This window comes from Histomonas meleagridis (assembly GCF_020186115.1).
Source record: "Histomonas meleagridis strain 2922-C6/04-10x chromosome Unknown scaffold_61, whole genome shotgun sequence".
Classification (NCBI taxonomy): Eukaryota; Parabasalia; order Tritrichomonadida; family Dientamoebidae; genus Histomonas; species Histomonas meleagridis.
Genome location: NW_027150931.1, coordinates 79336 through 92269, shown reverse-complemented (window position 1 = coordinate 92269; position 12934 = coordinate 79336). Strand labels below are relative to the sequence as shown.

The following is a 12934-nucleotide window of genomic DNA, read 5'->3' as shown; positions in this document are numbered from 1 at the left end:
ATTTAGTTATGATCAAATTCTTCAAATATTAATATTTGATGAAAATAAAACATATGAAACTAAAGAACAAAAAGAAAATTTGATAAAATCTTTGATATCGGAAATAGAATTTTTCTTTTATCATAAAGCGAATCAAGAAGAAAAAGAAATAATTCGAAAATCTTTTTATAATGCATTTAATGATGAAAATTATCATAAAATGTTTTCGCAATATTTAAATGATAAAACAAAATTTTTATATCATCAAATTGATTATACAAATGAAAATATGACAATAAAATTAATCGAAAGTTCATATGACGAAATATCCGAAAAGATTAAAACATATTTTCATGTAACATATTCATCAATTAAACAATTTTTATTAATACAAAGAGCAGTTTCATATCCAAATTCAAATGCGTTTTTAATTGGTAATAATAATTGTGAACGATTATTAATATCCAAATTTGTATCTAAATGTTTAAATTATGATTTTTATCATATAACAAATAACTTTAAGGAAAAAATGAAAGAAATTATTACAAACACATTTAACTCTAATAAGAAAATTTTAATTTATATTGACACAATTGAAGACATTGAATTAATAATATTCATATTAAAAACTAAAGATTATTCAATGTTTTTACCAGATGAAATCAAAGAAATATATAAAAATGATAATCAAAATTTATTTGGTTATAACTATTTACTTGATAAACTCGAAATGAAAATTCATTTATTAATTAATATTGATAATAATAAATTTAAAGTACCAAATATTAATAATGTTTATACAATTCTATTTGAAGATTTTTATCAGCAAAATATTGAAAATCTTTTAAATAAAATATTAAATTCGAATATATTTAATGCAATAATACAAAAAGCATTTGAAGAAAATACAATTTTTTCAATTAATTCTATTTATGATTTTGTTGATTCTGTTAATATAAATATACAAAAACATATTCAAAAAGAAGAATCAATGAAATTAACAATAGAAAACTCAATTAAATTTTTCGATGAAGTTAATTCTAATAAAGAACAAATCGAACAAAATATATTACAAATGAAACCAAAAATTGAAATGCTTAAACCTGAATACAAAGTAAAACTCATCGAAAAATTAAATCAAATTAACACAAACATTGATGTTAAAAGTAATGAAATTAATAAAGATAAAAAATTAGTACAAATATATAATGAAAATATCGAATATCTTAAATCACAATATGAAAACTATCTTGAAGAAGTAAAACAAATAAAAGAAGAAGATTTAAATAACATAAAACATGATAATTCACAAATATTTAATAAATTTATTGAAGTTTTATGCATATTTTTAAACAAACCAATTGATTATGATATATTAAAAGATCCGAATTTAATAACAATGTTAACGAATAATAATGATAATGAACATTTAATACAAAATGAAGTTATAAATGAATTGAAAAATTATTTTAATAAAGAAGAAATGAATAGAAAAAATATTGAAGAAATTTCACCAGTTTTAGGTAATATTTATGATTATATATTTACAATTTATAAATATGGATTATTAAGAAATGATATCGAAACTTTAGAAAACGAATTAAATGTAAAAGAAAATGAATTTAATGATTATATAAATGAAACTCAAAATGAAATACAAAAAATAGAAATCGAAATGAAAGAAATTGATGACTTAATGGAATTATATAAAGATGATAATGAAAAAGAAAAATTCTTTAATGAGTTTGAACAAACGAATAATAAATTCGAAAAATTTAAACAATTTTCAGAAGATACAAATAAAATATATAAATATTTACAAAATCAAATTAGTGAAATACAAAATGATCATCAAAATATCATTGGAAATTCATTAATTACATTTATATATTTATATTTTTGTGGTTTTATGAAAAAAGAACAAAAGAAAAACTTCATGAGTAATATAATCGAAATGTTTAATCAAAATTCGATACAGTTTTCACAAGAAAATTATTATGATATAATATTTAAAGAGATTTTATCTAAAAAAGCAGAAAAAAACGAAGAATTATATTTTAATGAATTAACATTTGATTACTTTTATATGTTAAATTCGATTCGAACTCCATTAATAATTGATAAAAATGGAATTGTTTTTGAACTTTTTAGTAACATTAATGAAAAATTTATTAAAACTTCGTTGTTATCAAGTGAATTTACTAATGATTTAGTAAATTCAATGATAAAAGGAAAAACTATTTTAGTAAATGATATAAATTATTATCATCCAATTTTGAAATCATTTTTAAACTCACAAAAAAATATCGAAATTGAACATGAAAACATTACAATTTCACCAAAATTTAAATTAATTTTATTTACTTCGATTAATGATATTAATCAATTACCTAAAAATTTATTAGATAATGTTAATGTAATTAATTTATTTGATTCTATTAAATCATATTCTAATGAACAAATTTTAAACATTTTAATTAAAAAATATTATAATGAAAACATAATCATAAAAAGTAAAAAGTTAAACATCATTGAAAATGAATATAATATAATGAAAGCTAAATTAAAATTAATTGATCAACTCAACAAAATATTAGAACAAAAACAAATAAAAAAAAATTTCGATTTCTTATTTGAAAATGATTATTTCAAATCAATTAACAACACATATTCAATTATACAAAATTTACTTAAATTTGATATTGATTCAATTGAACAAGAACGAAATGAAATTAAAAATATTCTTCAAAATCAAATAAAAGTATGTAAAAACATTTGGGAAATTGTTTTGGAATATTTTAACTATAGTTTCATTCCATTGCCAAAATTCTTACAATATATATCAAAATCTAAGATATCATTAGATAAAGAAAATCGTTTTTCGTTTCAAAATGATTTAACATTTACATTAATTAAAAATGTATTTCCAACATTATCATTTAATTCTTCATTTGTTTTCTTATTTTTAGTTGCATTTCATTATGAAAAACATACGAAAAATGATTTAATAAATATAATAAAACATATTCAAGAACAAATTATATTTAAAACTCAAATAGATAAAACATTAAATGGAAATATAATCGAAACATTAACAACATCAAATTTAGAAAACATATATCAAAATATAATAAATTACATTAAAAAATATTTTGGAAATAATTTCAGTAAATTATATCCAATACTTCAAATCGATTCATTCGTTTCTACGAATTCTCAAATTCCAACAATAATTTTAACTAAATCATATGAAATAACATCTTTAATAGAATATCATTTCGTTAATAAAAATCGAATCAAATCATTTGAAATCATTTCATTATATGAAAATGAAGAAAAACTGAATTTTTTATATGAAAAAATAATATCATTAATATCAAATGATATAATAATTTGTATCCAAATTGATAACAATAATTTAAGTACACAAATCTCATCGTTTATTTATGATATTTATAATTACTTACAAATAAGTAATGAAATATCTATAAATAGTCGAATTGTTTTCATTACGAAAACATTAAAAAGTTTTCCATTAAATATCCTTCAAGATTCAAATGTTATTTTTTATGATAATTTTTCTGTCTCAATACGAAATCAAATTATACAATTTTATAAACATTTTTCAACATTTATACAAAATAATATAAACACGAAATTAATGAAAAAGATTTTATGTATTTTATTAACATTATATTCAATGATTAACTTCAGTGAATTTATGTCACCACTTGGGCTATATGAAAGACAACAAATAAATGAATTAAATATAATAAAATCATTTGATAACATAAAACAAATTTTTGATAAATATGATGATAATAATGAGTTCCCATTAAGAAATATACGAAATATAATACAAAACGATTTCGGAGTTTGTTGTATTGATTCATTCGATAGAAGAAGAATTCGTTCTTTTGTATATTCAGTTTTTTCTTCTTCAAACATCGAAAATGATTATGTTTTTTATGATATAACGAAAACTTTAATTTCATCTGATTCTTCTTTCGTTAATATTATTAATAACATTGAGAATTTGTCTGTCTTTTCATCATGTGATGTTTTAATGTTAAACTTAAATACGTCTGATTTAATACATAAAATAAATATGTCGAAATGGATTTGTAAACCATTTTTCGATCTAAAAATACTAAAAAATGAAGAAACTAATTTGATAGATTTAAATGAATTAATTCCTTCGAACATTAACTTAAGTATTAAAAACGAAAATGAGCCAATTTGGGTTTACTTTATAAATGAAATTAATAATTTTAATAATTCACTTGAAATAATTCGTTTAAATATATTAAATCCAAATGAAAAAATCACAAAAAATTTAAAGTTAAATATAATTCCAAAGAAATGGAAAAATTTAATGTTTTATTCGGAATCAAATTCTTTAACAAAATTTATGGACTTCATTAATCAAAAGAAATATTTTTTGGATCAAATAAATTCATCACAAAAAATTCCATCGAAAATTAATGTGAAATTTATATCGAAATTAAAAACATTTTTAAACATTTTCTTATATCAAAAAGCATTTGAAAAAGAATTAAAAATCGATTCTTTAACATATGAATTTAGTTTTAGAAAAGAAAATGAGGATTCGCTTGCTTTGGATGGTATATATTTAATGAATTGCGATTTTGATAAAGATAAAAATCATTTGACATTTAATAATGATAAGAAATTGTTCGTAAAAATGCCTGAAATCGTATGTAATGTTGTCCAGAAAAGAAATAAAACAGAAAAAATGTTTATGTGTCAATTGTTTAATACTTTGGATTCACGCGAATTTGTTTTGGATCGTAATCAAAAAAGAATTGATGGAGAAATTGATAATTTCATTTGCTATATACCTATGCTAACAGATGTACCTGTTAAGGAACTTTTAACGAACGGTACATCAATGTTCTGCGTCTTGCCTGATACTGTGTATATTGATAATAACTAAATATGTATTTAATTTTTTATTCTTAATGTTTTTGAGTTCTCGTTTTGTGATAGAACAGACATACTTACAACCCATCATGCGATCAAAAAGCGCCGAAACAGCTACTCTGTTCACTGGTTCGAAGCACATGTCAATTCCCGCTTTATATTAAGATACCTACATTGGTGAAATTTATACTAATGCTGAAAGAAAAAATGTCATTCCGGATCAATTTTAACATACATCTTCTTGACATTTTGGGTGGAAAGGAAAAATATATTATTCTTGAATGGATAGCTAATCAAATAAAAATTGATATGATATTATAATATCGGATTTTCTCTTTTTAATTAACTGAAATAAATTATTAAAATAATTGCATAAATCATACAAAAAAATGAAGTAGGCCGTTAATTTTATACACTTATTAAGAATTCTCAATCGAATGGCAAAAATTGTTTGTTGTGTAAACTTTTTGAAAGATGATTGAATGGAAATTGATCGTTTTGCATATCATTTTTGTTCCAATGGAAACACGCTTAAAATGCAACAACTTCAATGATGCAATCATAAAAGCGAGTGGTAAGAAATTTGCTTTTGTTACTTTGCTGGGCCCATCTAATTCAGGGAAGTCAATATCATTAAATTTTCTGGCTAATTTGGCTTATAGAGATTTACAAATTAAACCTGAAACAGAAGGAACCTTTATTTATGGTCCTTTTTCTTGTAACTCATACAGGAGTGAGTTATCTATGGATCCATTAGAAGATGATATACAAATTTTTTTTGTTGATACAAAGACTGTTAAAGATTTTACTACCAATAATCTAGCAGCACTCTCTGAAGTAGTTCCATCTATAATTCTTTCCAAAGTTATTATCACATTTGCAAATTCAAGTATGACACAAGAAGAAATCTGTGCCACCAAAGCAATTCTTGAAATTGCTGATAATTTTCAATATTTCAAAGATTATAAACTTGGCAACCAAACAAATATAATTTCAAAATATCTTATCGCAGATGAAATAAACAATGAATCTATAAGGAAAGAAATGAATCAGCTAAGCACTAACTTTGGGTTGAAGACATCCAAAAACTTTCTTTTTGAAGATTGCAATTTTTCAAATCTAATCTTTTACAATCAATCCGAAAAATTCCGGTACAGTTTTGGCGACTTATTGGCTAGCATTGTTGAAGAAGTAAGCAAAGCTCCACTTCAAGATGCGAAAAAAGTCGACCAAATATATGGCGAAATCAGAACCACAAAAATTGGAACAATTCTGAATTTGCATAATGCGCAAAACAAAAATTTACTTGTGAGCATGTCATCCAAATTTGTGGATGGAATCATCAAAGATAAAATTTGTTATCTCCAACAAATTCATGAAAATTTAGAAATCGAATTCCTCGAAAAAGAAGTTATCAGTGATCCATTAATATCTTTCGATCGTATTCGTAATGATCTTATTTCACAAATTAACTTAACTCTTCCCAACGCAATCAAAAAAATGGAAATCTACAATGAATTCAAGCTGAGAATTTCCAAAGAAATCACAGCCAAGTGCACTGAGTTTTCCGATATATTAAGGAAAATAAGGAAAGCGCAGTTCAAATACATCAAAAGAAAGATTGACGCGTTTGTGGAGAAAAGAAAATTTGAAATATTGAAAGAAATTTATCCGGATGATGTGACGGAGGTATCTGAAGCAGATTGTGTAGCGATAATAAATGGAATCTACAAACAAATGAAAGTATGCAGAACCGTGGATGAAAAGGTGCATGACTACATGGAAAAATTCTTGGCAAAAGCAAATCTGTGCGTGGTGCATGAATATAAAAATTATCAATATAGGGATATTTAACATTGATATTTTAATATCTATAGTAAAAAATATTTATCACTAAGCTCTGGATTAAAACAACGATTTAATTTTTTATTTAACTGTATCATTGTCTTTTTTGACAATTTCATTATGTGTTTTTTCGGCAATTTCCTCTTCTTCTTCATAACCTAAGTATTTTTTAACATTTATTCCTATGGTTGGCTTTTGTGGGGGATCATTTATTAAGTTTTGTAGTTGATTAATCGAGTTTTCAATTCTTGGCCTAAAAGAAACAATGCATTGCATTATTAATTCGTTTACATCATTCTCTAGTGGGGTTGTATTAAGACTTTCTGTGATAAAATCATCAATTTTATTTAATGTATTATTTGCATTTTGTAAAATTTTATTTCCTTTTTCAACTGCTTGATAAGCCAATCTCTCCAAGTTAACAATTCCTCTGTTTAACTCTGTTTGACAATCGATGACTTCTGCTGAAAGTTTCTCGAATTTTTCTTTAATTTGTTGGCTCATCTGAAATAAACGGCTGAAATGTAAAGTTAAGAAATTAATTGTTTACCAAAACTCAAAATCATTTGTAATGAAGTCATCAAAAATGTTTGTTTCAGCATCTGGAAAGTCAGGGAAGGATTCAGCATCAGTAACATTAGGTGCAGGTTCTTTGTTGGTAGGTTCTGTAGTTTCAGTAGGTTCTTGAACCATTTGGCGTAAATGCCGCATCCACCGATTTTTAAGGTTACATTCACTTCTGCCCTTAAACTCTTGTGATATACGCTTCCACTTTTGTCCATATTCCTTAACCAATTTTTCCAGAAGTTGATCTTCTTCATGTGACCATGGACCATTCACAAGATTAGGACTTAAGAACGAACGCCATCTTTCACGGCACGAACGTGCATTTCTCCCATTCATGAACATTGCGATTAACTCCCAATTTTTATCACCATGAAGGTTAACAAGTCTTGTTAAAAGGAAGTCTTCAGATGGGGTGAAAGCTTTGCGATGGCTCTTCTTGCCAGTATCAGATGTCATGACATCATTTGTAGAATTAGGAACAGCGAACACTGATAAATGCAACTCAAAAGGAAAATGACAAAATTCATCGGTTTTTAACAGAAAATTTGAATCAATGTTGGGGGTTTAAGTTAAACGTGTGGTTGGTGATAAAGAGGAAAACCGGAGGTTATACTTTGGACAGACCTCATTCAATTGGCATTTAAAATCTTTGGACAGAACTTTCAGAATGACGATAATTACTTTTCTGGTGAAAACGATATTATAATTATTGAATTTCCTATCGTACATACTGATGATTAGTTTCTGTTGTACTTTGTGTTTTCGTTTTTTAGACAAGAATAAAATGTTAACAACTCAGTAAAACAATATAATTAATTGCAGTTCACAAGCTGACTCTGGTTAATAAAATATTTAATAAAACTTATCAAGAAGCATTTTTCACATTAGATCTTTATTTGTATTTGCTTGCATATATAATAGTGATACAAAAATTTGTTGTGTCTGATTTAAGCATTTAATGATTTTGGATGATCGAGTAAAGAAAAAAAAAGCCATCGCATTTTTTTCTGTTTTAACTATACAAAATCGAAAGAAGTAAATCTGTTTCCTTTATGTTAAATACTAAGTTACTATGTTTTATTGTATGTGTGCGTGCATGTCTACTTTTTTTATCATTTTTTGAAATTAAACAAAGTTGATTTAAAAATAAATATTTATTTTTTTTTTTTTTGTCACAACTGTTGAATAAGGTACTAGTTATAAACAAAATAGGATTTAAAATGACTTTCTAATTCTGGTTGTTTAAAGTAAGGATAATTTCCTTAAGGAAGTTAAATATTTTTCGACTTAACCATGGTATAAAGAATACCTTTTCTTTGATATAAATAATAAATATGACAATTTTTCTTCAAGACGAAATGAGTTTATTCTTTGATTTTTTTCCAAAAAAAAAACGAATATTTAAATTTTTTACATAACATGTCCATTATTGGCTTGAAAGTCCAAAAACAATGGCAAGCACGCAACCATTTGCTCTCCAACCTATTATTGGAATGAAAGCAGAAGCCCCTGAACTGACTTCTGACTTTGATGATATTTTTTCAAGTGATGGTGATGAACAGCCAATTAGCATTCCAAACCCAGGACTTTCAACCATCACACACGTAGCCAAAAAAACAAACAAAGTAACATCCCTAATTGATGTTGCACCACAGTTAACGAATTTATCAACTCTTCTAAATGATTATAAATTTCCAGAAAAATATGAAGGAAAAATAGACTTTGTACCAGAAAACACAGCCCCAGAGGATCTAGTTACCGCTATTAATTCAACTTATGAATCAAATTCTTATCAACCACTTTCTGATTTTCTTGTTCATTTTAACATTCAATCATTAAATGACACACAGCTCTGCCAGCTAAGAATTGTACAACATATATATGACAAAGAAATTGATCTTGAATCTTTAATATCAAATGAATCAGATTCAAGAGTTTTAGCGCTTTTATATTTTGCTTTATCCATTGACAAAGAACCCGAAGTTGAAGCTGCTTTTTGTCTTAACTCAGCCCTTGAATTTGCAAAAAGTTCATCAGTAATTCCAATATCTTTATTTTTTCCAAATTTTGATCTTAAATACATTACTGTTCGTATATGTACTCTTCTCTCCAGTCTTTTTTCTAAAAACCCTTTAATGCCATCAGCAATTGGTAAGTTATCACCATATGTTGATCCCAAACTTATGGAAAAATTAACTGAAGTTGTTGATGATTCTGACTCAGATGATGATTTTAGTGATTCTTTTCTTGAAGACATTCAAGTACAACGTGCTGCTGCTCCACTTTTCCAAATTGATTTTAATCAATGTATCACTAATCCACTTGATTTATCGATGCGACAAATCTCTCCTCCATGTATAGTCTTACCACAAGCGCCTACTACTTTTACCTTTTTATTAGCAAATGGTGAAGAATCAATCTATGGGATTCATTTTTCTAATTGGTTAAAAGATTGTTCTTCAAGATCTGATCCAATTGAATCAGACACAGGTTCATTGATTTCATACAGTGAAGAAACTACTAACTCACTTCCTCCGATACATCTTGACCAAGTTCCTTCACTTGAAAAGAATTACGATGACATTTACGGTTTTTTCAATAACCCTGGTGAAAAAGTGACGATTCCAGATGATCCAGATTTTGCTCTATCGTTACCCATTTTACATTATATTAACTCACGATCTGATATCCCATGTCCAGATTCATTTGGGGAATCACGTTTTTTTTCGTTAGAATTTTCAGCACATAAATCATTTGAAAAAGGAGATTCATCATTATATCTTGATACATTAGAAAAACTCATAAAAATAATACCTACTGATATTCCACAATCAGCAATTCGTCCATTAAATCCAAAACGAAAGTTTCCTACAAATTCAAATTCTGATGAGTTAAATGAAGACACTAAAATCTTCATGGCATTAATTGATGCGTTTTTAATGATTGAAATGCGTTCGCCATTAACATTATTACAATATTCATTTGCACCCAAATTAACAGATCAATCACATCCAATCTTTAATCGAGAATGGCGTACCAAAGCACTTTATCATTTATATATTACTAATACATATTTTCCATATTTATCATTTCGAGCTGCGTTTACAATTGCAAATAGTTTAATTGATACTAATCCAGAATATGCATCGCGACTAGGTTTTGAAGCATTATATTTATTATTACATCCATTTCCTAATCTAAAGACAACCATTTGGTGTCGTTCTACATATTTTTTATTAGGGGAATCACTTGAATCAGTTGGTAAATATTATTATTGTGCGTTATGTCATGATTGTGCATTACCATTAACTATACGAAGTCGTAAAATGACATCAAAAGCTGCGCAAATTGCACATAAGAATCATGATTCAATTCGAACAGTATTTTATTATTTAGAAGCATTAAAATTATTTACTCAAAGTGATCAAAATGATGAAGCGTTATATGGAACACAAGTATTAGCAGGTATATATCGAGAGAATGTACAATATCTTGAAGGAATTAAATTAATTAATACGATATTAAATGGAATGAAACCAAAGACAACGTCAATTAATACAAAACAAATAAAGAATTCAAGTGGTAAATTTAAATCATTAAAACAAAATACTCGAAGACAAGTAAATACTTCTTATCCATTATTAGATAATAATAATAATCGGAAACCAGAAAATATAAATAATATATTAACAAGTGCTACGTTATGTTTATTTTTAATTAAAATGCATCAATTTACTTCAGCAATATCAATTTTAGATAAAATTGATTCAACAAATATTAATGATTCTATTACACGTTTAACTACATATTTAAGATTTAAAACATTATTTATCCAAGGTAAAATTAATGAATTATTTAATATGATTACACCTTCTGATTTAATACGACCACGAAATCGTACAAATTTTGGGAAATTTATCCTTTTATCATTTGATTTAAATGTAGCATTATTAAAATTATTAACAAAAGCAAGTATTGTTAAACAAATAAATTCGACGTCATTATTTTGGGCTGAAATGTTATGTCATACAGCAATTACACACACGAATTCATTAAATGAAATTGGTGTATCACATTTATTACGTGCACAATCATTATTATCACAAATAGAAGGCACACAAATATATTATCAACTTTCTACATTAGAATCATCTATAGGTAAATTTATATGTGATGAACATTTATTATTTACAAAAGAATTTATTATAAATGAAACTTTATCTTCAATATCATCCGCAAAAATTTGTTTTGATCGAGTAGGTAATGCACCGAAACATTTAGATGCATCATTAATGTATTGTGAAGTATTAATATATCATTTTTATAAGACTAAAGTTATTGAAAACATTGAAGCTATACCTATTACTATATCACAACCACATTATTTAACAACATTAAATGATAAAAATAATACAAATAATACTGAAAATGTAGAAACATTAATAATTAATAATGAAACTTATATTAATATCTTAACTACACAAGCACAATCATGTGAAAACTTATGTAAAATTATTATGGATCCAATAATGATAATACGGAATGAAATAATATTAGGAATAATTAATTTGATTAAAGGGAAAATTGATGAAGCGAAACAATATTTAGAATTTATAGTAATTAATTTAAAGAAATATTTATTTTTAGGGAAAACATTTTCATTAAAACAAATATCATTATATGAAATTCATAAATTAATATTTATTTTTGATTTATTAATATTATATTTAATATCAACTCCAAAGAATATAATGGAAAAATATCCAATTATATTTGAATGGCGAAATGAATTATTAATAATTAAAAGACATTTATTATTAAATAAAACTAATGAACCTAAACTTAAGATTACTTCATCAGGTATTAATCCACAACCATCAATTTATGAATTAAAGAATGATTTATATCCTGATTTTATACCAATCATTAAACGATCGAAAGTTATACCTAATAATAATAATATTAATAAAGATTTCCAATCACAATGGCGAGTTATTACATTATATCGAAAGATTCATTCTAATTCTAAACAATTTTCATTAGGGAAATTAACAGAGACAAAGTTAAATGAATTAAATACAAATTTATGTGTTGAAATCGAAAAATTTATTACATTAAATTCACCACCTTCACATACAGTTACATTACAAAACACTATAGTTTCGATGTGTATCTTTAATCATATTATTACTATTAATGAATGTATCCCAAAGTTTATTAAGATCGAATTAATTCAACCATTACAAATCCAATTACCTTATACTGATAAATCATTTGATATTATCTTAAAGTCTGGTTTATTTGATCCGATATTTCTTAAGAATATTACATCATTAATCATTACACAACCTCATGATCATTGTAATTTTCCAACATTTAATAAGAATTTCATTGAACATTGTCTCGAATATAGTAAACTCTTTTTTGCTAATATAAACTTTGATCATAATACACCATCGATACCTGATTTATCTAACTTAGATAAATATAATAAAGGTAAATTACATAATATGTATATCATTGATCAAGTGTTAATTATCATCTCTGATATATATACACAGTTTTTACCTTTCGAATATTTCTTTCCAAATCGAACAGT

The 12934-nt window shown here is 25.1% G+C and overlaps 2 protein-coding genes across 2 annotated transcripts; one reads left to right on the top strand and one right to left on the bottom strand.

Moving 5' to 3' along the window:
* Positions 1 to 7314: 7314 nt before the first annotated feature.
* GO595_010077 (Myb-like DNA-binding domain containing protein) lies at positions 7315 to 7671 on the bottom strand (the record flags this gene model as incomplete). The annotated part of the gene is made up of 1 exon (XM_067912716.1): positions 7315 to 7671. The coding sequence occupies one exon, from the start codon at positions 7669 to 7671 to the stop codon at positions 7315 to 7317; it is 357 nt and encodes a 118-aa protein (XP_067768815.1).
* A 1115-nt stretch (positions 7672 to 8786) lies between these two features.
* GO595_010076 (uncharacterized protein) lies at positions 8787 to 11317 on the top strand (the record flags this gene model as incomplete). The annotated part of the gene is made up of 2 exons (XM_067912715.1): positions 8787 to 10882; positions 11305 to 11317. 2 exons carry the CDS (start codon positions 8787 to 8789, stop codon positions 11315 to 11317), a joined length of 2109 nt encoding a protein of 702 aa, XP_067768814.1.
* Positions 11318 to 12934: the final 1617 nt, after the last annotated feature.